The following is a 27250-nucleotide window of genomic DNA, read 5'->3' as shown; positions in this document are numbered from 1 at the left end:
ATAATTGAAATTGACCTCTGCAACAAAACAGAAATTAAATTTGGCATAATACTTATTTTATTGTTGCCATGAAATAGACACATTCTAGCTAGATAATAAAGCAATGGTAACAAGATCTGTAGATTTCAGTTTAAATTTGGTTCCTACCCAAAACTTTGCAATGGTAAAGCATACAGTTCCAGATTTCTGAAAATTGTGTCACCATTATGTTGCAGCATTTCAAACTACAATTCTTACATCTTTTTTTTTTTTTTTTTTTTTTATTCTTTTTTTAATTTCTTGTGTTGTTGTTGTTGTTTTTAAAGAGTATTATTGAAAGTTATTTGGCTAAATCTAAACTTACTTAATACAAAGTGCGCTAGAATGTTTCATGATAAACTTTAAATTAAATTAAGTTTTGGTAACTTTAATTTTATCAATGTTGCTTAAAAGCTTTTGAATTTTGGTGTGTTTATCATTTTGACAATAGATCTATAAAGATATTTTATGTAGTTTAATAACGAACGATCTTTATGTATTTTTGTTTAAATTTATTTGTAATATTATTCGTAACAAAACAAAACAATACATTCATGACAATACTAAAGTATTCTTTGATTGGGTACTACCGTATCAAAATGTATATCACATTGGAATGTGTAAATGACAGAAAATATATTATTCTACTGGTCATGCAAAGCGAACTTGATAGTAACGCAAGCATAAATTTATTTTAAACGGTAGACTGATTTTCCAGTTTTACACAAGTTCAGATATCTTTGACGGTTTACCGAAGTATTTAATGTTTCATTTCGCGATAAAATACTGAAATATAGCATTACCAACACTCATCCAGACAGAAATCAATACTGCTATTCACCACGGGAACGCCGACTTTTGGAACACAGCTAATGTCACGATGACTTCTCATTGACCGCGGCCGCGATCATATTGAATAGGTAAAGTATATTGCGCGCTGGGGAAAATATTTCATGATGGACCTGTGAATTCTTTACTTATGGGTGAAACAGGTCTCATAAGCGCAAATACGACTAGCTTCTACTGATTATAAAACATACCGTACGATTTGTTGTGAATTAACTGTTGTTGTACTTTTAGTAGTTCAACCGTCACCATTGTTTAAGAGCAACATTTAAAAAACACGTTTTTTTTTTCATCCTCAAGTAATAAGTAAGTAGACTCGCCCAGTTTAATCAATCTAGACGCATAATCTAACTCTATACATAGAGCGCCTACTTCACCCGATTTACATTCGGAACATTTTCACGCGTTTCGGGCTTTATCGCATGTTTAACATGGGATTTTTGAACCGTCCAAAGATGTTGGAAATGTTTGTCTCACTATTTATTTTTTTAATAAAACTGTTACTGCTTTCATTGTCTACCACTTTTTTTTCCACCCTTGCCTGAAAAAACAGTAATGAGTTTGTACACTGTTCAGACAATTGTGCTCTGTTGAAATTTAACCAAACACAAGTTTACCTGCATAAACAGAAAGCATGATATGTCACCATGCGCGGATCCAGAGGGAGTGTGTGTGTGTGGGGGGGGGGGGGGCCGGGGGTCCGGACCCCCCTCTGGAAAATCTTTAAAAAAGGAAAGAAGACAAGAAGGAAAGAAAATGTTTTTTCGAAAAAGGCAACATTAGGACTGCATTTAAAGTATATGCGGCTGCTGCTACATACGACCCCGACATAATTCATGTTATTTATCTAAAAGAAAATGTTACCTTCAAGAAAGCTTGATTTTATCATTTTCCCAAATTTAACAGGTTAGTCCATAAAACTGTCTCAGAATGCAAAAAATGAAGTGCTAAATTTCAACATTTCCAGGGTGTGTGTGTGTGTGTGTGTGGAGGGGGGGGGGGAGCAGGGCATCGGACCCCCTCTGAGAAAATTGGCTGTGTCCGTGCATGGTCACTACTATACCTGTCCAGTACTGGACATTATGGTAAACGCTTCTTTCCTGCACAAATGACAATTTCGCAACTTCTGTCCGGTTTGTACAAATTTCTGGCCGCGATAAACCATTTGACTTGTATTGTATTTTGTAGTTCTAAACCATGCGTAACAACAACTGTAATGAATAACTGTGCTGTTTTGGGTTGTTTTTGGATTACCTAGATTGCCAACGGAGGATTCGCGCTGTTAAACATGCTGATAAGTTCTGTAGCAAATCAAGTCCATTAAATTCGTTTATAGTAATATAGCTTGGGAGCTATCGCGTCTATTTCGTACGGCAGTATTTGCTTTTTATAGTACACTGCGTTTGTAACCCAGCTCGAAAATGTTTGAGAAATATAGCCACATATACCAATTTAAACCATGGTTTAAGACAAAATCAAGACACATGCATCTCTTCTGGCAACAGCGACTGGATCCAGAAATGACGTCATCAATATGGCGACCGACAATGAAAATAATACTGCTAAATAATGTCTGAAGAAATCAATAGAAAGGGTTATAATATCGGATGCCTTACCATGAAACAAGCTAATTCGGCATTTTTAATACTTATATTTATACCTTTAGATAAGACACATGTATATAACCCATTTTACTAGGTTTTTTTTAACCACACCCGAATATCTTACAATACATTTTTACATGTCGCTATTACCTTTTGATATTCATTTCATTTGAATTTTCTTTAATTTGAAAAAAAAAACAACAATTATTTCCAAAAGTTACAAAAATATTGTTTGAGAATATGCGAATACAATTTACCGAAATCTGCTTTAAATCAATATCCAGAATGAAAAAAAAATTGATGAAAATTCAATACAAGTCAATATTGGTCCATGCAAATTGTGTCTATAATTATTAGATTATGCGCAGTCTACATATATTAAGCCATTATAACTTATTCAGATTCAAATATAATCTATAATGAGGTCAGAAATGTTTCATTCAGTGCAAATGTTCATAAAAGTCTTCTTAAGTATTCAAACTTATTGATAAAAAAGTCTATCTTCATTCAAACTTGTCCTCTAGCACTCAGTTTGCACCAGTCTCACAATAACACAGACATTTATACACGAGGGTGTGTATAACTATATACATGGTGTCTTCGTAATTTCGACGCATAGTACAGTTTTTGATGATAGTGTGATACACTTTGAGGAGTCATCATGATTTCGAAGGATATCAGTTTACGTTAGATTTGTTTGTTTTGTTTTTGTTTGTCATAATATTATTAAACTGTTATACATATTGTTTTCTTATTTATAATTGTTTTTGTTTCTTAATTGTATTTGAGATGTTTTACTTCTATGTGAATTTTAAAATATTATATGTCTGCACTTATTATAAATTCATACTTTTTAATTTATTCATTGTAATTACTTTTGAACATCTGCAGTTTTGTGTGTTCTTAATGATAACATCGTGGACACCAAATGTAACATGAAATTGACCTCTGAAAAAAACCCAACAGAAATTGATTTTTCCATAGTACTTTTAATGATGCCATGAAATAGACACATGCTAGCTAGATAATGAAGCAATGGTAACTAGATCCGTATTTGGTTTTATTTCCCACTACTATGCAATAGTAAAACATACGGTTCCAGTTTTCTGAAAATTATTCTACCATAATGTCGCAGCATTTCAAACTACACTTTTTATACCTTACTTTTTTGCCTGTTTCTGTTGTTGTTTGTTTGGTCTTTTTTTTTTTTTTTTTTTTTTTAAGTGTATTTTAAAAATTATTTGGATTAATCTTGTGAGAAATACAATGTGTGCTAGACTGCATCAGGATAAACTTTAAATAAATTAAAACTAAATGTTGGTAACTTTAAATTTATCAATGTTGCTTAAACGTTTTTGTATTTTAGTGTGTTTAGCATTTTGACAATACATTTATAAAGATAAAAACATTATGATGTAGTTTAATAACATACGATCTTTATATATTTTTGTTTAAATTCATTTGTAACTTTATTTAAAAAAAAGTACATTCAGGACAACACTAAAGTATTCTTTGATTTGGTATGACCGTATCAAAATGTACATCACTCTAGAATTTGTAATGCAAAACGAGCTTGATAGTTTAAAGTTAAAAAGAGGTTGGGGCAACCTAGAAAATAAGATATTGCATAGAAAGGTATGCGAATGATTGTTTCTGTTGAATATATGGTTATGGACTTTATTCAAGTTCAAAATATAATATTTTCTTATTGTTCTGCTTTTTCTACTTGACAGTAAGAAATTGAAATTAGCTATTTTTATTTTCTAATGTTACGTGTTGTTAATAAAAAAAAAATCACAAAATCTATTTGTTGTTACTGTTTAACCTATATGCAAGTTATGTTTATCTTTGTAGAATAAGCTATCTAAATGGCACTTCGTCCATTCGGTGTATTTCGTACACTGTATCTACTCTTTGTTACTAGTTGCAAACACTTTACAATGAACAAGAGCTTCTCACATATGGAATACTGCTATGAAAAGTTACGCCCACAAAAACAAAACAGTCTAGTGATAAAATTATAAGGGAACGAAACAGCTGTTTTGTGCGAAATAATTATGAGAAAGTCCTTTAGAAGCATAGAACGCAACCAAGTAAAATAACTGCAGACATTTATTGTGCCTGTTCATCAAAGGTAAGGATATGTAAGGTAAGTAAAGATATCTCCCATACAAGAGCAGTTTTAACTTATTATATAGAAGTACGAAAGTTGCTGCAAGATGCAGAAAAAGAAACTCGGTGGACCGACGATCTAGTCTGTTTGTTTGTTTTGGGTTTAACGCCGTTTTTTAACAATATTTCTGTCATGTAACTGCGGGCAGTTAACCTAACCAGTGTTCGTGGATTCTGTACCAGTAGAAACCTGTTCTCCGCAAGTAACTCCAAACTTCCCCACATGAATCAGAGGTGGAGGACTAATGATTTCAAACACAAGGTCGTTTATCAAATAGTCACGGAGAACATACGCCCCGCCCGAGGGTCGAACTCACGACCCCGCGATCCGTAGATCAACGCTCTACCTACTGAGCTAAGCGGGCGAGCTACAATCTATTGGTAAGACGCTTAGCTGTCAATCCAGAGGTCTGGGGTTCGAATCCCGGTCCAGTTATTGGAACTTTCTGAGATGGTCTTGAGTGTCTCCCACCTAACGAAGAAGTTTGTACTGGTTCCTCCTAGGAAAGACGGCTTCTTATGTTTCAGTGATATACAGAGCTAGGCTAAGCCGGACAGGCCTGTATCTTTAATGAATTTCTCTCTATCTGATCTGGGGGCTTTATCTCACTCTGTCCCTCTAGTCAGATCGCTCCGTGTCTGTATAAGTATAGGATGAATTTTGCGCCCTGTGCGGCTGAGTTTGCTATATATAAAGCACCTTAGAACGTGTTTACCTTGAAAGTAATAATAACTCCGCGACAAAGCACTGAACGTAGGACTGATAGAACATGAGATGATATAACGATACTGGTGTCTGTGTTGTTGACCCTAGGCAAACCGGCAGTCTAATAGGGTTTTATGAATATTGGAGAAAAAACTTTGCATTTGTTGCCCTGAAAAGGATTTTTCTTTTCATTTTATTGTATACACAAGGTTGTGGTTAGAGAGGTGTTCATTCGAAATGACTGTGTTTCAAACTTAGCTAGTTCAGATGTTAATATCAAGGCATTTTTTGTGGGGGTGGGGGAGGGGTGAGGTTTAACGTCGCACCGACACAATTTTAGGTCATATATCAACTTTTCAGCTTTGATGGTGGAGGAAAACCCGTAGGGAATTATTCTGATAAATTGATGAATATCTAATCAGGAATTCGGAGTTGATGTGATACTTTCAAGTTAAAGGATGACAGAGGAAGAACGAAGATGTACAATGAACACAGCATTCTATTCCGCCCAGAAAGCCAACCTGATGTATGAACTGATACCTGGATAAAGCCATAAAATGTTCACAAAGCCAACCTGATGGTTCCTCACAATGAAAAATGAAAAAATAGACACCTCTTTCGAGGTTTCGAACATACAAAGATACAAGCGGATACAAGCTAAAGACTATGTCTTAGAGTTATACTAGATCTGAGTTTCATATTTGAAAATATGAACAGTTACTACATATAGTTTAGGTAAACATAAAGTAACAGGTTTGTCTGTATTAACAGTACTATATGCCCTAGGTTTAAAATAAGACGTAATGCATGTATAGCCAAACACAGTATAAAGTATAAATATTTGCTGCTATTACAAAAAGATTAGCCAAATTATGATTTATATTTAATTGACACTAAATCTCAGCATACCGGTACATGTATATAAACTGGATGTTTGGATGTTTTAGATTTAGACCAGCACTTCAGGCGAAACATTTTGCCACAAACCCCTAGTTGCGATACTCAGTCAAAAGCGAGATTCTGTTGTGCATGCAAGTTTCTACGGCAACTACCGAGCGTTCGTTTTATACAAACATACCTACATCGCACTTTGCCCATTGAACCTCGGTATACTCAATTTGGACATGTCGGAATCTGTTTGCACAAAGGATCACCCGCCTGACTGCTATTAAAGTATCAACAAGATGCAATAAAACAGATCAGTGGGAGAATAAAAATGATAGTCATCCGTTATCTCAAGTAAGAAAAACGTGACTGCTTACGTGATATCGAAGACTTTATCAATGGTTGCAATAACATCTATCAATCTATATTCAGATCACGTAATTCGCGCAGTTTAAATCTTCATTTGCTAAAATTACATGTTTAATCTGACTAAAAAAATGATAAGTTTCCCGTGAGAAAACTTGAAACGTTTGCAGTGTGTGCATAGATACATTAATCAATAACTTGCCAAAATGTTGATGCAGACGCGATGCATTAAATCAGACACTGACGAAGATTTCAAATACGATTACAATAAATATAAAAAAACTAGTATACCTTTAAAGTGCGAGGTATCAAAAACTTACCAAAATGCTGATACAGACGCAATGCAATACATTAATGCATTGACGAAGATTTCAAATAGTATTTTACGATAACAACAAAAATAACGAGTATACCTTTAATGTGCTAGGTAACGTTCCATTCATTGCCTATGTAATATTGACGTTGTGGAGGATATTAATTAAATAAATAAATAAACAAATAAATAAATAAATAAATAAATAATCATACTGACAGCTTTGCACACGGTTCGAATATGAGATTTTTTTCACGTGTGTAGCAGTTAGATGCAGTTACCCAAACTGCCATAGTGTAAGGCCCCTTTGGCGTGAGCGGGTCTTGGCAGTTGTACAATGAAATATATCATGGAATGACACAATGTTTCAGTGACACAAATATTTTGAAACATAACCATATATCTACTGTTACTATTGATGTCTCATGTACGAAAACAGGGAGTATATTGTGTACAGCAATTTACATAACTCTGATTCTTCAACGTTCTAAGTCTCAGCTGTGCTAGAACTTACAGAATTTCATGGTCAAGTTAATTAGGACTCTTAATTGTAAATAAAGTATACGAAAAATGGTTGTATTCCTCAAAATATCCTGGGCTGCTCGAGTAGCAGTTTTTGCTTTCAGACAATGTCAATATCCCTGCCATTAAGCATGAGCGGTGTGCTAAACTTTGATTTTAGATGATTACCTCTGTAATATGTAGTACAAATGTGACAAATAAAATAGATTAACGCTGGAATATAGCAAGAGAACGCACCTCTTGCCTAAAATATTCACTAAATCTCAATTTTCTGGGAGATGGAGACCCCCTCCCTCACCTACACCATACTCGCAGCATCGCTGCTTCGTTCGTAACTGTGCTGCTCATATCTAGCGTACAGTTCAAAACCATCCAGGTACGCTCCCGTTCTTGACTGATTCATTAGCTCCTACAGCCTAACCCCTCTTACCCTTCGATTTTTATTGCATATTTGGCATTTTTATTTTTTCATTTCCTCGGATAATCTGCAGGCCCCGGCCTCAGTGCCTTATAAAAGCTACGCCACTGAGCACAAACTTGGGAAAGGAACTAAAATGATCCTACAGAGCAAGTCGGATGAAGATCAAACCGGCAGTTCATAAAAAGTCATTTCAAGTTAAAAAAAAACTTTTTTTATGTTTATTCTAGCGGCCTCTAAGAGGGCCAAACACTACCACTGAACAAATTGGTGCCCCTGCGTCCCATACAATGCTAGCTGGGAGTATACTGACGTATACCTTACCCAACTAATTCGTAAAACATGGGATGCTAATCGTAGTGCATCTGCATGCATTTATGCTACATATTAATTTTGTTTCAATATGTAAAATCAAATAGACCTATTTTAAAATTTACAAAATAAATATTGATACTCCCTGTGAATCGTAAATGTGTCTCGATTTTAACGGGACTTGACGCTTACGTTTAAAAACGTTACGTCAATTCTAGATTTGTATTACAATTGTTAAGTTTTAAGAAGGCCATGATGTAGAAATTTACTCGAAATTTGTCATTTTAATAAAGGCCATAAGGCCGAAACGTTAATAAAACAGAGTGAAAACTACAGAGTCTTTAAAATAGATTGTTAAGCGAAATAGAATCAAAGCAGTACATAACGAGTGTTTAGTTATGTAGAATATCACAAGGGGGCGTTTGCACGATGAGAAGTTGCTCGATGTGTACAATAGGCCTACATACATATATGTGTACCCGATTAATTAAACTGTTTTATTTCATTTAAGCAAAATAGAATCAAAGCAGTTACGTTGAATATCACAAGAGGACGTTTGCGTGATGTGCAGTTTCACTATATAACCCTACATTCATGTGCCTCGCCTGCGGTTTGCTTAGTGACTTGCAACTATATAAGTACAATAAAAAGATCCATGTTCCTTAATTGTCAAAACATTCTAAATTTAGCTCTACAGAAAAAAGATTTTCATGTGCACAGTTCTTTTTTTAATCTAAAAACTGTGCGAAGTCGAAACAGCAGGATTTTGGGGTAAATAGATCTAGTTGCTAGTTTTGTGGACCCCACTGACCTCTAAGGTTGTTTCAGCAGGGTCGGTCGTTTGTAGAAACTGTAGCGGAGTTTAAAGGCAACAACCCATGAATTAAAGAAGTGGGGTTGCCGCACTAATGTAAGTCGTGACATCAATACATTGTATGTCTAGGGTCGGCTAAACTCGAAGTTGATTTGTGTAGGAATATACAAACCGTGCTCCAAGAATTGTGAAAGTTGGTGTATATGTAATATCGTGTAGAACTTTGAAAAATAATTAGATTTTTCTATTCTACTCAATACATTCAACCTAGCTAGCCAGAAATACTTTTAAAATTATATCTTCTAGCGTCTAGTTAAGAATAAGAGAAGGGACCCGTGATTCTTATTTGTCAAAACAGTATTCTTTTTATCTGAAAATTATGTTTTTTGTTTTGTGGAAATCGACACAAGGGCTATTGTTAATAAGTAGCTTTATTTATTTAATACATAACGATTATTGATTACGTCAAGAATATATATTATTTGTTGTGAACAATTTTGCTTGATGTAGCCCGCTGCCAAATGTAGATTTGTTCGTAAGTTTGCGAAATGCTATAACATACTGTAATCCGAAGGCTAATATGCAGAGGTACATCATAGTTGGTATACATGTATAGTTTTTGAATACTGAACACTTCTAGAACAGCCCTGGGAAATATGAATATTTCCCACTTATATGTCAACTCTGCTAGAACACTTGATAATACTCGTTTAATTTACCGATTAAGCCTCACAATTTAGCAACACTTGAAACCTGGCAAACACTTATAGTCTTGGGAGTTGAGCAAATGTATAATCTTGGAGTTGAACTTTTTTATATCTGATTACTTGGACAATGAACTTGGAGTTAACTTTTGAGGTGTTGAATTGTTGGAGTTGAACTTTTCTGGGTGCTGTGGCTGCAGTAAGTGCATTCTTGTACTGTGCGATGTGCATTGCCTGTACCCGTCTGGTTCAACGATATTATTCTCTAATCCTTTTAATTTACGCTTGATAATTTTTTTGATTTACTGATTTATCACCACAATTTAGTAATTCTTGGAAATATGCTTCAATTTACAATTGTAAAAAAAAACTTGACACAAAGCAAACATAAATAATATTAGAGTTAAACTGTTGGGAGATCTGATTACACGGGGAATTGCGTCTGATACCCTGGTGAGCAGTAGGACAATAATGGCCGTTTTGTTTAATATATCTTTCTTAAATGATGAGCGCAGTTTGTGAACGCCGGGAGCTCATTTATGTACGCTTTGATTTTGTAGTTACTGTTGAATAAAATTATAAAATGAACATTGTTTGGAGACCATCGTCTGCTGCTGATTTAGTCAAACCTAAGCGAGTCCGTCATATGTGCCATTGTCTAGGGTGCGTTGAGCTACCTTCCATTGTTCTCATTGTTCAGGGGCACAGACCCTCTATTTTTCTCATTGTAATATAATCTTCATGTCGTCTGCTCAGATTCTAGATCGATATCGGGGACATATTTTACTACTTTATTACATATTAAACCTAGTACTTTGTGTAGAAAAAGATCTGAAGAGATGCACATGACTACAAATAGGGTTGACCATAATACAGTGAAACCATGGTCATATGACTGATACACGTGATGAAAACGCTAATATTGCGTAGATAGACATCAGGAAATACCTACTTTCACTTTCATTTCATCAAACAGGTTCGACCCACTTTTTTGAGCTTAAAATCATCAGCAGACATTCCTCTTTACAATCAAGCAGCAATAAAGCTTACATTTGGCATGAAAATGACCTTTACCAGACGGGAAAATTGCACTTTATATTGATATAGACTACATTCGAGTAGACCACGGAGGTACATCCGGCGAATAACTACCTGCATGCCTTTAATACCAGCTCCTGTGACATTGAAGGCTACATACACACTTCTTATCCGAACAATATGTATTTCTTCAGCTTATAATTTGTTAACAGCATATTGAAAGGTTTCAGCCTTTCTGTGCTTTCAGCGCTTTGAATTTCAAGCAATCCCTTGCAAAGCGAAACCATTTAAACAAACGAGAGAGGACCATGTCAGGATGCTTCAGAACTAATTTGGTGTAATTCTTGAATTAGCTCTAGTGGAATTTAAAAGGGCCAAGTGCCCCTATTTAAACAAATTGAGGACATTTTGATAATGCTACAGACCAAGTGTGATGAAGATCCATCAAAATGGTTCATGCGATCATTGAAAGTTTTTTTTTTTTCTATTTTAAGTGTCCCAGTTTGAACAAACTCGGGAAAAGGCCTTAAAATAATGCTACAGGCAAGGTTTGGTGAAGTTCAATCAAGAGGTTCACGAGCAGTAATATAAATATTTTTTTCTAATTTTAGCTCTTGTTGCTCTTATTAGGGGTCAAACGCCCTCGTTCGTAAAAAAAATTGGGAGAGGACCTAGCAATGACGCTACAGTCCTATTATGATGAAGATCCATTAGGCGCTTCATGTCAAAAAATCCTTTGACTTTTTTCTCTTTTCAGCTCTTAATTAAGGCCCCTAAAAGGGCCAAGCCAATTCATTTGATGAAACTTTGGAGATGAACTTACATAAATGTTACAAAGTTTGAAGATTTATTCAGCGGGTCAGAGAAGAAGTCGTTTAAAGTCTTTTTTTCTAGGTTTAGCTCTAGAGATCCCCAAGGAGAAGAAAAGCCCCACCCCACCCCCAACCTCTCCCCGCCTTCGTACAAACTTTGCAGAGGACCTTAAAATGCTACGTGCTACAGACCTAGTACGATGAAGATCCATCAAGCGGTTCAAGAGAGATAGTTATTTAAGTTTCTTTCTATCTTTTATTATTAGCTCTAGCAGCCACTAAAAGGGGCCCAAGTGGACCCCTCTGGACAAGCAAATTCGATGTATTAGTTTCTCCCGCCAAATGGGTTTGTGGTGAAGTGTGGCAAAGAAATATATCTGGCAAAAAGTTAAGGATGTTACTAAGAAGCAAATAATTTCATTACATTTGAATTTAAAGAAACAGATGTCCTGAAGAGAACATAATCAAGTAAACAAGAGCTGTCACTAATGGTGACAAATGCCCCCGCAGCATCTTGACCTTTGACCTGGTGACCTTGACCTTGAGCCTGGTGACCCCAAAGTCAGTAGGGGTGGTGTACTCAATAAGTACTATCAGCATGTGAAGTTTGAAGGTCCTGGGTTAAGTGGTTCAAGGATAAAGTGCCTTCATGCAAAAAGTTAACGTTGGCCCCTGTGACCTTGACCTTTGACCTGGTGACCCTAAAGTCAGTAGGGATCGTGTACTCAATAAGTACTATCAGCATGTGAAGTTTAAAGGTACTGGGTGCAGTGGTTCGCGAGTAAAGTGCCTTCATGCAAAAAGTTAACGTTGGCCCCTGTGACCTTGACCTTTGACCTGGTGACCCCAAAGTCAGTAGAAGTGGTGTACTCAATAAGTACTACCAGCATGTGAAGTTTGAAGGTCCTGGGTGCAGTGGTTTGCGGGTGAAGTGCCTTCATGCAAAAAGTTAATGTTGGCTCCTGTGACCTTGACCTTTAACCTGTTGACCCCAAAGTCAGTAGGGGTGGTGTACTCAGTAAGTACTATCAGCATGTGAAGTTTGAAGGTCCTGGGTGAAGTGGTTCGCGAGTAAAGTGCCTTCATGCAAAAAGTTAATGTTGTGACGAACTAACGAACGAACGGACGGACAGTTGGAAACTAATATGCCTCCCTTCGGGGGCATAAAGATCTGGAATGTGGGTGGTAGCAAAGGGCTGGGGATTTACAACTTCTCATGTTGATGCTTGAAATATTTAAACAAGACTGTCACAAAATACGCCCGTCATCGAATTTGGCATAATTCAAGGGCCATAATCCAAGAGTGCCTAGGGAGATTTGGCTGATTACCGAACTTGGTCGACATATTTTGCCCACAAACATTGTCAGCATGTTTGGTGAAGATCGGATGAAAACTGTTCGACTTAGAGAGCGGACAAGACTAAATTCGCAGATTTTGAGAAATTCAAGGGCCATTATCCAAGAGTGCTCGGGACGATATAGCTGGTTATCAAACTTGGCTGAGATATTATGACGACAAACATTATCTGCAAACTTGTGGAAGATCGGATTAAAATTGTTTGACTTAGAGAGCGGACAAGCCTGAATACGCAGTTTTCCGAGTAATACAAAGGCCATAATCCAGGAGTGTCTGGGGCGAATTTGCTGATTATTGAACTTGGCCGAGATATTATGCTCACAAACATTGTTACCAAGTTTGGTGAAGATTTGATGAAAACTGTTCGACTTAGAGAGCGGACATGCTTTTGGATGACGCCCGCCCACCACGGGTGTTCACATAATGCTCTTTCTGAGATGGGCGTACAAAAAAGTAATGAGAAAATTTCATTCTCTTTTCTATTGGTATGTGACCAGGTGCGGGTACAAAACTTTATATGTTGATAATAAATGGAAGGTTTAAGGTTTAAAAAAAAAATGAAAAAAAAAAAATAGTAGGACAGGGTGAAGACCAGGGTGGTGGGGGTGAGGGGTGTGGGTACACAACTTCACATGTTGATAATAAATGTTCATGGAAAAAAATGAAAGTTTAATGAAATTCAACCAATTGGTTAGTCTGTGATGTACAAATATGTGGATTTTTAAATGATCAAAGGGCAATAATTCTGAAGTTACTAAAGAGATTCTGACGAAACTGTGTGTGCACTACCAAATTATGGTGATCTAAAGTTCAATTTAAGTTTCCTAGTTCTAGGTCAAATATTCACAAGTTATGAAGCAGAAATTGACATATTTATACTACCCTAAATATTAACACTAGAAACTATTAAGGGCCTTAACTCTGGTGTTACTTGGACAATCTGACTGAAATTTGACCTGCTGCATTTCGCTATAAAGGTTAACATGTATATGAAGTTTTATTTAAATATTCCAAACCACTTCCTAGATATAACTACAAAACTATATCCCTCCTTTGGCAGGAGATAACAAACCCTGAGAGGACGATGTCTAGATGCTTCAGACCAAATTTTTTATAATTCTGACAAGTAGATTTAGAGATGTTTAAGTAAAAATATTGATGCAGGAAGATGGATGCCAAACCACCCACCACCATACTATTAGCTCACCTAAGAATCTTTTAGAGGGCCATGTACTTCAAATCTAAGTAAGTTTTGCTTGAAGGGGCAGTGACTAACAAGCATGTAATTGTTTCAGCTTAAGCATTTTATTGACATCAAGTTCAATGAATTGGTACATGTATGGTTCAATTAATCTGAATCTGTTCTGGTGACAAGGTAAGGTTCATATGCCCATTTCATTTATTTTCTATTCAAATCTGATAGCAAATGATTATTAGATATCAAAAATTGAAAACTAGTATTGTTTAAATAAAGTACAGCTACGTTCCTTCTTTTGTATAACAAAACAAAAATCAAAAGTGTGACTAATGACATTGAAGTTTTCTATATATTAAATATCAGAATGACTTTATAGATAAGAATTTTTTGAAACAAACTGAATCACTACTAACAGGAATTCTTAGTACTGTAATTACTTACTGAAGAAATCACTTTCTAAATTTCAAAATACTTCACTTAAACCTGGAGGTGTCCAGATTTTACACTAGGGATCCATATCCAATAAGCCTTTGGGTAAAATGCACTCCTCAATTTCAAAGAAATAATATTCATACACTTTTAAATTCAATTAACAATAATATGACTGTGACAAAAAAGTTTGATATTGTAGATAAAGAGAACAACCTTTCAGGTTCTTTCATTATTTGCTAAATTTTGCTAAAAATACAAATGCAGTATTAAGACTGTTCAGAAATATATACAATAATAAAGTTCCACTTGCTTTTCCATTAATTTTAAGTTTTATGATAAAAAAAGTATAAAAGGGGCCACAATTTACTTAAAGTATGTCATAAAGCTTTCCTCTCTTTTAATGAAAAGGAGACAATTTAGGATTAAATGGCAGCTAACCATTTTGTAATAAAAAAACCTACTGACACAAGAATTATTTGGCACCCTGTGAAATGTCATTGTTTTGCGCAAACAACTATTATAAATGTTTAAATGAATACATTTTGTAAGTACAACCACAAGATATCAAGATGCTGCTCCCTCTAGCTTGCTTCTTAAAGTTTATACTTATAAATAGTACAAAGAAAATCTCCCTATTCAATACAGTTAAATTACGAGATGGTTTTAACTCACTGAATTATTAAAATCATTTTAGAACGAACGTTTCCAGGAACCTCTGTTGAATAAGTATTTCAAAATATAAAAACCTTCCTGTTCCAATATCAAGCACGCATGTAGATAGATCAGAGAATTTCAAAAGTTTTCAGTTTAAGCATGCAATAAGAAATGCACATCAGTTTGAAAAGCAAGTCACTAAATATTCAAATGTAAGTCAGTGCTATGTTTTCAAGGCTGCCTTTTGTTGATATTGTTGAAACTGAGACTGTAACTTCTGTAAAACTTCCTTCTGTGATTCTTGTTTCTTGTCCAAATCTTTGATCATTTCCTCATGGCGTTTTCTGTAATTTAAAAAGAGAAAAAAAAAACTAGAGTGGCAAACTGTCACCATATAATGCATAATAATCTGTGGACGCATTGGTCGAGAGGGCTAAGACGCTTTCCCACGGAGGTGAAGGCCCCTGGTTCGAATCCTGGCTACTCCCATTTCGGTATGTCCTTGGGCAAGGCACTTTATCACGACTGCCTCAGTCGACCCAGCTGTAAATGGGTACCAGCAACTTGCTGGGGGTGAGGTATAACTGGTTTTAACTCAAATTAACTGTTCTTAATATAGGGTTGCAGAAAAGCTCTATAGAGCTTATGTTAATTGTTTCACCAAGCGACGGTAAATAAAACTTACCTTTACCTTTGACACAGAAACAGACTACACAGCTGGTTATCGAAACTTTTGCCAAGATAATTATCATAATATGCTAACTTAAAAGTTTTGTGAACATTGGATATTAAGAACTTCTTAAGATTTTTTAATTTTAATAGAACAGTCAAGTTTAGCAATTTCAGGTTATTCAAGGGCCATAACTCAAGAGCGGCTGGCAGTATCCAGCTGATAATCAATTGTGTGTGCAAATATTATGCCAATTAATATTGTGAACAAGAATGGAGACACTTTTTAGTAATTCAACTTTCCAGGGTTGAACATAATTCAACAGCCTCTGGGAAAGTAAAGCTGGTTACTGAACTTGGCTGAGATATTCTGCCTATAAGCCTTGTTTAGTAAACATTGGATAAGAACTGCAGAATTTTCAGAAGAGACACTCAATTTTTGTTATTAAATTATTTCGTACACAGAAATATGAAACCTGGTTCAGAATGGTCACTTCATGAAGCTGAAAACTCTAAAACTTAATGCAAAATGTAATTCTGACTTATGAAAACTAGTCAGTAAGATCTGGCCAAAGATATGTGAGTGTTCTATAAATCTGGTATAATAGGTAAGCTGAGTTTCAAAGCTTTAGCTGCAGTAATATCTGAGAAATATGACACTTGCCTGAGCTCCGCTGGAAATAAATCGTTCCATCCAATCCAGGTGAGGACTTTCATCTGCTGCCCATGTTAAACAGGAAACATTTTTACCTTTACAAACTATCCCAATTGAACTACAAGCAATCACATCATCTACCACTGGCCACACACCATCTCAATAACATAACAAAGCATTACTATCATCTCTACTGGCCATCATTCAATCATTCTATAAAGCAATTACTAGTACATCTTCTTTAGCTAGGCAGAACACTTATTCAAGCTCACTACATGCAAACAAATATATTCAACTTGGAAAAGGAATTACTACTTACACTTCTCCACTTATATAGTCAATTCTTTTCTGCACAACTTCCTTTGCTTCAGCAATATCCTGTTTCACAAGTACTGGACCAATCATTTTGTACACATTTGAAGATGGCTCCAATCTTACCAACTCCTAAAAAAATTATAATGAAAAGTATGTTCAGCATTTAAACAAACATAAAAAGCATGTTATGATAGCCATATATATATCACTCGATCAACTCAATACTTATATAAATACATTTCAGTCTAGTTTCAATATGTACAATCTCTGAAAAACTGATAAAACTACATCACGGGCCACAACTCTGGTGTTCAGGCTTTGTGAAACTGATTGACAGATTGCCAGGCATTCAGTATGAGAAGCTTGCAACTGTTTGACTAAAAAGAAAGTTTGACAGAAATTTCAGTGATTCCGATGTACATCTACTATTCTAACATTTGCAGTATTAAAGGGACTGGCCTTCAGATCATAAAAAGTAAACACTACAATACATAGTAAAGGCATTCTTAATTCCAGCTATATGCATAATTATGCTGTTGTAGATTTTGTTCTCTGATATAGCAATTACTAGTAACATTTGACACAAATATTTTCTCTTTTTTTTTTTCATTTTAGAAGATAAAATTATTTAAATTGGGAATTGTTCTCCCTCTAATTATTGTAATATGACAATGCAACTTATCTTATAAAATCATCTTAAGTTGACAAATAATTCTGTCTGCTTCTTAACATCTTTTAAAAAGCAGTTTGATAAAAGGACTTAAGGTATAGGTCCATGGTTAGGAGAAAAAAGTTTGAACGTCATCAAATCATAGAAAGAAAGCATTGTTTTACATGAAAATTTATCAGCGTATAAAACATTTACATTATTCCACAAAACCATTGCCAAATTACTCATATATGTATTGAATTCCGGAAAGGGACTGTATGAAGGGGCCACACTTCTGGACAGTTCAGCGCCTTTAAAAACTCACCATTTTTTAAAAGCTGTTACATGCCTTCGTTTTGATGCATTTGCAACATCATGCGAGTGTTTAAACTTTACATAAGTAGGTAAAACATTGTTTTTGACATTTGTTTACATTTATTTCTTTACAAATGGCATTCTTATTTAAAGGGGGACAATTCATTAAGAATATTTTAAGTATCCAACTCTGTGGGACAGAACAGTAAAACATGTATTGGACAGATAAGTTGTGTGTCAAGATGCTGTTCATTTTCTAAAAAAGTCTGTTGTTTTGTGATATACTGCTAAACCTTAAGCCGAGTAAATTTACATTTCTCTCTTTCTTGGCACTGTGTAATTACTTATCTGTATTTATGTTTGTTCAAAATCAGGCATAGTTTCTGACATGAATGTGTCGATTTTTGCTAAATTATTGTCGATTTTTGCATTCTGTACAAGTATTTAAATTAAAAAGCATAAAGTCGATGTAAGCACTTAACTCATTTATAATCAAATATCACTGATTCCTACTGGTAAATATTTAATTCTGGAAAAATGAAAGCGCAATTTGGCTGGTGGTGGTAAAATTACGTATATATTTAAGACTGGTTTGCATATTGTTTTGAACACTACAGATCAGCAACTTGGAAGCTTTTGGATCAGTCTAAAATCATGTACGCACACATAAACATTTGCCTCTGGGTACGATTAAAAATGGTTAATTGTTTGCTGAATGTGACAATAGGCCATAAGATAATTAATGCCTCCAGCGTGTATTACTTGATTTAAAAACAAGGTGATTATGTGAAACTGTCAAAGTTATGCATGAAGACTAGATTCTTGATTTTTGGGCTACTTGATATGGGGTTTTAAGGTAGCTCGGCAGGCACGCTCTGAAATACTTAGAAGCCCAACAGAATTTTCTGGTAGCCCCCAGGCTCCAGACATGGGATTTCTGAAACCCTGATTTTGGCAGAGGACCAAAAGGCAATGCTACATACCCAATATCAAAGGCCTCAGTCATGAATGTGGTTTTTAAGAAGATTTTTTAAAGATTTTTCCTAAATAACGATATTTATAAGGCTCTGTAAAATTTGTGACCCCTTCCAGCCACATTTAATCCTAGGGGCACAATTTGAACAATCTTCACAGAGGACCAGTAGATGATGTCACATACCAAATATCATGGCTCTGTGCCTTAGGGTTTTGGACAAGGAGATTTTCTTGCATCGAATTAAATTCTTTGAACCATTTTGAAAGGGGGCCATCCAAGGATCATTCCTGTGAAGTTTGGTGTAATTCTGCCCAATGGTTTTCAAGAAGTCTTTTTTAGAAAATGTTGACTGGCAGATGACGCACCACTGACGACGGACATTGAGCGGTCACAAAAGCCCACCATGAGCCTTTGGCTCAGGTGAGCTAGAAATAAAGCATTCAATGTGATAATGGAAAAATTGTTGATACATTAAGGCTGGACAAGGACAGGTAATTTCCAAAGAAGGGTGATCACTTCCTGCTAAGGGGAGCTAATTTTGTCTTTTATACATGTATCTCCTCTAAAACTTCACTAAGATAGCCATGCATTACAATAATTATTGTTGTAATTTGTAAATAAGCCAGATAAAATTTATCATTTTATGTGCTCTTTCTTACATACCTCTTTAACAAATGTATTTTCACTAAGCTGTCCATCTAGCACTTGTCTAGCTTTCACAAACTTCTGGTGATCTGCAAGAAAATGAATCTATTTTTACTGTTTCAACAGTACTGAAAATATCAATTTCATTTTTCACTGGTATGGAACTGCACTTAACATGCTTTAGGGTTTGAATTCAAAATCACTTACAAGTGACTTTTGCGCAAGTCAATTTTTATGACTTTCAGTTTTAACCTGCTGCAAGTATGCATTTACTAAGTTTTACATAGTATGCTTCAACTGATATTCTATTGAATGGTTTGCAGGTTTGATATTTTTGGTGATATACACATACATATCATGATAATTATGTCATATATTAAAAAATCTCGACCCCTGCTAATTTTGATACTGAAGAAATTGACTGTATTAATTTCTATTAATTTGTTAAAATTACCATTTAAATCAAAACCACAGGTTAAAATGAAATGCTTCACTTAATATATGCATAGAAAAAACTAATAGGAGAATTTCAGACAGACTGGTAGGAACTTTTTTTCTCATATTTTTGGAAAATTCAAAAATTCAATACTGACAGCAAATCACAGAAAAGTGGTCTTGGTTTTTCCCAAACGTCAGTTATAAAAAAGTTACAATATAAGTTATTTATAGTAACAACTAAGGGAAGTTAATCTTAAAAAAAAAAAAAATCCAAAAAACATTTGTAAGTCCACACAAAAATCTTTACCAGGTAGTGGTAATTGAATGTAGCATGCATGTTGTACTACAGGAAAGTGGTCTCGATTTTTCCCTTCGACTAGTAGTGAAAAAGTTACAATATAAGCTATTTATAGTAACAACAAAGGGAAGTAATTCTAAAGAAGGGAACTGCGCATGAACGACACTTCGTCTCATGATGGTGTATAATTGTGCCAAGTTACATCAAAATCCCTCCATGCATGAAGAAGAAATGTTTCGGACAAAGTCATTCTTGTATCTGACCTTTGGCCTCTAAGTGTGACCTTGACCTTTGGACCTGGTTCTTGCGCATGACACTCCATCTCGTGGTGGTGAACATTTGTGCCAAGTTATATCAAAATCCCTCTATGCATGAAGAAGAAATGCTCCGGACAAGGTTTTCATTCTTGTATCCTTTGACCAGTCTAAGTGTGACCTTGACCTTAGACCTAGGGACCTGGTTCTTGCGCATGACACTCCGCCTCGTGGTGGTGAACATTTGTGCCAAGTTATATCAAAATCCCTTCATGCATGAAGAAGAAATGCTCCAGACAAAATTTTCATTTTTGTATCCTTTGACCTCTAAGTGTGACCTTGACCTTAGACCTAGGGATCTGGTTCTTGTGTATGACACTCCGTCTCATGATGATGAACAATTGTGCCAACTTTCATCAAAATCCCTCCATGCATGAAGAAGATATGCTCCGGACAAAGTCTTTCTTGAATTTGACCTTTGACCTCTAAGTGTGACCTTGACCTTAGACCTAGGGACCTGGTTCTTGTGCATGACACTCCGCCTCATGATGGTGAACAACTGTGCCAAGTTTCATCAAAATCCCTTCATGCATGAAGAAGAAATGCTCCAGACAAAATTTTCATTCTTCTATCCTTTGGCCTCTAAGTGTGACCTTGACCTTAGTCCTAAGGATCTGGTTCTTGTGTATGACACTCCGTCTCATGATGATGAACAATTGTGCCAATTTTCATCAAAATCCCTCCATGCATGAAGAAGATATGCTCCGGACAAAGTCTTTCTTGAATTTGACCTTTGACCTCTAAGTGTGACCTTGACCTTAGACCTAGGGACCTGGTTCTTGTGCATGACACTCCGCCTCATGATGGTGAACAACTGTGCCAAGTTTCATCAAAATCCCTCCATGCATGTAGAAGATATGCTCCGGACAAAGTCTGTGGACGCCGCCCGCCCGCCCACCCAAGAACGATTATCAGTCAATCTGATTCGCCAAATTTAGACCCGCCTACTTACACGAAAGCAAATGAAACGAAATATTAGCTGCGTGCTTCGTCTAATGCACCACCTTTTTTATGATGCAAAAAAGGCGAGACAAATTTACAGGTTATTTTAATGACAATCCGATTCGCCGAAGTAATTGAGACCGAGAAAATGCCGGAAATAATGACACGTCAAAGCGCGATCAAAAGATACACATATTCTCCGATCGTAAATAGATAATTTTTTGCGCAAGCGTTGTTAAATAAATCTACGCGTTCGTAAATTTCAGTCGCAGTTGTATAATTTCAATCGAAGAATTTTTGAGATACAAATGAACTAAAGCAGTTCTTTTGGTTCTTTTACGTGCCCAACGTAAAGCATTGATACACGGGGATAATTTTAAAAAGCTCAACCCCAAAGCTTCAAAACAAAGTGCTAATAATACCTGTAGGTGGTATTTTCGCTATACATTAGTATGTATGAAAGGAAATAGAAATTTAGTTATATATATAATGAAACTTAAGCATTTTAAAAAGCTTTTCAAAAGTTACAAAATAATATAAAACAACACTGTTTTTGATAAATGACCTAAATAAATTTTGAAATAAAAAGTTAAAAAGAATAAAGGGTCATTTACATTTCAAATTTTATTGAAAATGAAATAACAAATAAGACTCCATCAGAATTCACCTTAAACTTGGATCTAAATGGTTTACAGATAACAACGTTCATCCGATTTGTTACATTTCTTTCGGAACGTAAATAACCGAGGAACACCAAATAAATCACAAGGATTCAAACTAGCAGAAATAAAGATATAAAGATTAAACAAAATAATGTTATAAAATATGTTGGGGAAAAAAGTTATTTTTAATGATCAGTCAGGGGTGTAACTGTTTTAAATTATGTAACCTATTTCAGTTACTTTTTCAAGCATTTTATAACCTGTATTAGTTATAAAATATAAGTTAACTCAGGTAAGGTATTCAAAAAAAGTCTTTTTGCAGTTCTTACAAAGTGACCTATACAGTGAAATAAGTAGCAATCTGTGGTTAATCAAATTCTCTTTTAGTCTGATCATAACCTGATAAGCATAATAGGATGTTAAGAGTTTTATAGCTTTAAACCTTTTGCGTAAAACTTTATCAGCCTTGCGTAAATTTTTTTACTGCATAGCTGGAAAGATAAGGATTCGGGAAATAATTGCATTAGTCACATTCAAAATGAGGAATTGGCATAGGAGGGCTTTGTAATATTTCATGATAACTGAAACATGTTATGAAAATATAAGCAACTAGAAAATGCTTTCGTAAAAAAGTGCATGTCTCCCCCAATGCAAAGTCCTATAGGCAAGAAGTCAATAGGAGTCAGGAGCTAAAGTCAAAGAGACACTGATGGTTGGCTGCAATAGGGATCATCTACTTGGCATGTCCAGTCATCCCGCTAAATTTCAACACTCTTGGCCTAGTGGTTCTCAAGTCACTGTTCAGGCTCATGTGACCTTGACCTTTGATCAAGTGACCTCAAAATAAATAGGGGTCATCTACTCTGCATGTCCAATCATCCTATTAAGTTTCAACATTCTAGGTCAAGTGGTTCTCAAGTTATTTCCAAAAAAAATATTTTACATGAACAGGCCACTGTGACCTTGACCTTTAATAGACTGACCCCAAATCAATAGGGGTCATCTACTCTGCATGTTCAATCATCCTATGAAGTTTCAACATTCTGAGTCAAGTGGTTCTCAAGTTAATAATCGGAACTGGTTATCAATGTTCAGGCCCCTGTGACCTTGACCTTTAACGGAGTGACCCCAAAAACAATAGGGGTCATCTACTCTGCATGAACAATCATCCTATGAAGTTTCAACATTCTGGGTTGACAGGTTTTTAAGTTATTGATTGGAAATGGTTTTCCATTTTCAGGCCCCTGTGACCTTGACCTTTAACAGAGTGACCCCAAAATCGTTAGGGGTCATCTACTCTGCATGACCAATCATCCTATGAAGTTTCATCATTCTGGGTCAAGTGGTTCTCTAGTTACTGACCGGAAATGGTTTTCAATGTTCGGGCCCCTGTGACCTTGACCTTTAACACAGTGACCCCAAAATCGTTAGGGGTCATCTACTCTGCATGACCAATCATCCTATTAAGTTTCAACATTCTGGGTCAAGTGGTTCTCAAGTTACTGACCGGAAATGGTTTTCAATGTTCAGGCCCCTGTGACATTGACCTTTAACGGAGTGACCCCAAAATAGGGGTCATCTGCTTTGCATGTACAGTCATCCTATGAAGTTTCAATGTTCTGGGTCAAATGGTTCTCTAGTTATTGATCGGAAATGGTTATCAATGTTCAGGCCCCTGTGACATTGACCTTTGACGGAGTGACCCCAAAATTGACAAGGCTCATCTACTCTGCATGACCAATCATCCTATGAAGATTCAACATTCTGGGTCAAGTGGTTCTCTAGTTATTGATCGGAAATGGTTTTCAATGTTCAGGCCGCTGTGACCTTGACCTTTGACGGAGTGACCCCAAAATCAATAGGGGTCATCTGCTTTGCATGTACAAAATGTACAGTCATCCTAGTATGAAGTTTCAACGTTCTGGGTCAAGTGGTTCTCTAGTTATTGATCGGAAATGGTTTTCAATGTTCAGGCCCCTGTGACCTTGACCTTTAACGGAGTGACCCCAAAATCGATAGGGGTCATCTGCTTTGCATGTACAGTCATCCTATGAAGTTTCAACGTTCTGGGTCAAGTGGTTCTCTAGTTATTGATCGAAAATGGTTTTCAATGTTCAGGCCCTTGTGACCTTGACCTTTGACGGAGTGACCCCAAAATCAATAGGGGTCATCTACTCTTCATGATCAATCATCCTATGAAGTTTCAACATTCTTGGTCAAGTGGTTCTCTAGTTATTGATCGGAAATGGTTATCAATGTTCAGGCCCCTGTGACCTTGACCTTTGACGGAGTGAACCCAAAATCAATAGAGGTCATCTACTCTTCATGACCAATCATCCTATGACAGATTCAACATTCTGGGTCAAGTGGTTCTCTAGTTATTGATCGGATATGGTTTTCAATGTTCAGGCCCCTGTGACCTTGACCTCTGACGGAGTGACCCCAAAAACAATAGAGGTTGTCTACTCCAGCAGCCCTACAACCCTATTTAGTTTGAAGGTTCTAGGTCAAATGGTTCTCCAGTTATTGCTCGGAAATGAAGTGTGACGTACGGACGGACGGACAGGGCAAAAACAATATGTCTCCCCCAGAGGGGAGGGGAGACATAATAACTCAAATGGGTTATAAACTGCGATAACTTGAAACAGTTACAGCCCTGACTGATGATGATTAACCCTTAGTGTATTTAAAATTTATGTTTTCCACACATTTGGTAGCTGTTACGAGATACAAGTGACATTTTCACAAACAGTTTCTTTTACTTAATATCGGTTAATTGGTTATTAAACAATCAGTTCCGTGCCGATTATCATTATATCTTGTTAAATAACAAAATAAATAGGTGCATATTATTATGCCTAATTTATTTTTTTTTTGCTGAATTTCGAATAGAATTCATTTAAGGGTTTGATTCACTCATTAATCTGTTATCAACAGTTTATTTTACAACAAACATGGAACAGTGTATTCATTTGGAGTTCCTCGGTTATTTCGGTTTTTAAAGAGAAGGTAAACAATCGGGTGAACGCTGGTATCTGTAAACCATTTAGATCCAAGTTTTAAGAGAACACTGGTTAAGGTTCAAGTAAAGTGTTTGAGACTGCCCCTTAGGTGAATATTCGTTTAATGTTTTGAGACCTCATAGGCCTTTATCATACATTGTATACCAAACTGTTCAGAAAGAGTAGAAGTGTCATTCAAGAGAGGTTGTTTTGTTCGGTACAATAATATTTCTCTTATATCACATGTACTTTGCTTGTCCACATTCTGTTTTGTAAAAAATATCAAACTCCTTTTTCAAAAATATTTTTACATTAGGTCTATACTTATTGTGTGCCTAACATATTTCTCCAGGTACTCCCAGTGTTAAAATTGCTACAATACATCTACATTTCAAAAAGTTGCAAAAATTGCAAAACAAAAGTGAAAGTAGAGCTGTCAAAATGACAAAATACTCCTATATTTCAGAAAATATGTAAGTTAACCGTATTTCAATACTGGGAGTACCTAGATAAATATGTTACAGACACAAACAAAAGATATTTAAAGAAAAAATACTTTTGAAAAAGAAGTTTGATATTTTCTACAAAATAGAACTGTGACGATCGAAGTACATGTAATTTTAGACAAAATACTTATTCTCAAAGAAGCTTACCTATGTATAATGTATTCCCTACTTCCTCTGAACAATTCAGTGTCTGTATAATAAATAGTAACAGTGTTTGAAGAATAAATTTCCAAAATCAAAATTCACCTGAGGGGTGGTCTCCAAACACTTTACATGAACCTTAAGTCTTATTTGTTATTTCATTTTCAACAAAATTTAAGATATAAATAACCCTAAATCTCTTGAAAAAGGAGGTCCGTACCCCTTGAAAACCCCTAACAGGCTTGTCTTATAGGTAAGGATCCGTACCTCTAGAATCAGATTCTAGAGGTACGGATCCGTACCCCTAGACACTTCTTTTTTTTCTGGAGAGAACCCTGCATACTGCAAGAACTTTTTGCTAACACAGGCCACAAGAGAAAATCATAATAAATTGGAAATTTATTTTTCTGTATTTGCAGCTCAAGTGGCCGGCGTAAGCCGAAACGTTCGTTTCTTAATAAACCAGAGAGAATTTTCTTGCCGCTCACGTGACCGGCGAGCCCCGGGTTGCTTGAAACCAATTGGACCAGAGTCACAAACTGCGAATGTGCTTGCCCTCACATGTTCAAATATCACACGTTTACGCGACTTCTCTAATGGTAGAAATTCTGAGAAAGTAAAGAAGTTACAATTAAATTAATCACAAATTATTGTTTTAATGTTATTTATACATACTCTTTTAAAATGAAATTAAATTTTACCCTTTTGCAGAGCCTGAAATTTCTCTGATTCTGTTGTCAACTTTTTTTGTAACTCGGGATCCATTTTAGTACCCATTTTGTAAAGCCTACTTCCATTGGATTTAATTCTATAAAATGAACCAATCAGACGCCGTCTTATATTAACAAGCAGGAAAGCCGGTGTTAATGCTTATTTATCCCATGCAAAGTCATTTTGTAACATGTTCCCAAAATTTTGCAGATATTTGCTAAAGGTATAAACCTTTTAATCATTTTAATTGTTAAAACCCTTTTTAATCTAATTATCTTAATGTTTAGATTTGTATTAACCATTGACATACCTTCAAACACAGTATAACTAAAAAACTTACTTTGGCCTTTGCACCTAAATTTTGAGCTTGTGCGCTTGCTCGTCATTTATTAGTTTTAACAGTATGTCCCAGACACTAAGAACAAGACCATAGGCATTCGGTGGTCGAAACTAATTTGACCTGATCCTAGGAAATACTCAAGCAAAATATATCTCCCTCAAAAGACTAAAACAGTGGAGGAAATATCCGATGAAATTTTCATCACTGCTGATGCTTTAAATGTTTAAACACGAATATAGGACAGAAATTCAAGGAAATGGATATTCATACTGTCCAATATGAATACTCCCTCCTCCCACACTGCTTTCAAAGAAAGAAGTGTCCAGCCATCCAATAACCAGATGCTTTACCTGCGATCTAGCATCCTGTAATACTAGATTTCCTAATGAAAAAGCAAGGCTAGCGCAGGGATGTAAAAGTTTGCCCTTATGGAAATATTATAGTTTGCTGCGAACACTTGTTGCGATCATGTTGCGAATATCAGGCAAACATGCCACAAAC

At 35.7% G+C, this 27250-nt stretch overlaps 1 protein-coding gene across 1 annotated transcript; it reads right to left on the bottom strand.

Annotated features, from left to right (window-relative positions):
* Positions 1-14173: 14173 nt before the first annotated feature.
* Positions 14174-26488, bottom strand: LOC123560743 (prefoldin subunit 6-like). The gene is made up of 4 exons (XM_045352906.2): positions 26400-26488; positions 19414-19484; positions 16815-16939; positions 14174-15515 (listed from the first exon to the last, which is right to left on the bottom strand). Exons 1-4 carry the CDS (start codon positions 26473-26475, stop codon positions 15395-15397), a joined length of 393 nt encoding a protein of 130 aa, XP_045208841.2. The 5' UTR covers positions 26476-26488; the 3' UTR covers positions 14174-15394.
* Between the last annotated feature and the right edge of the window lie 762 nt (positions 26489-27250).

Source organism: Mercenaria mercenaria, chromosome 15 (genome assembly GCF_021730395.1).
Source record: "Mercenaria mercenaria strain notata chromosome 15, MADL_Memer_1, whole genome shotgun sequence".
Classification (NCBI taxonomy): Eukaryota; Metazoa; Mollusca; class Bivalvia; order Venerida; family Veneridae; genus Mercenaria; species Mercenaria mercenaria.
Note: the sequence above shows the minus strand (reverse complement) of the source record. Positions and strands in the feature narration are given on the sequence as shown.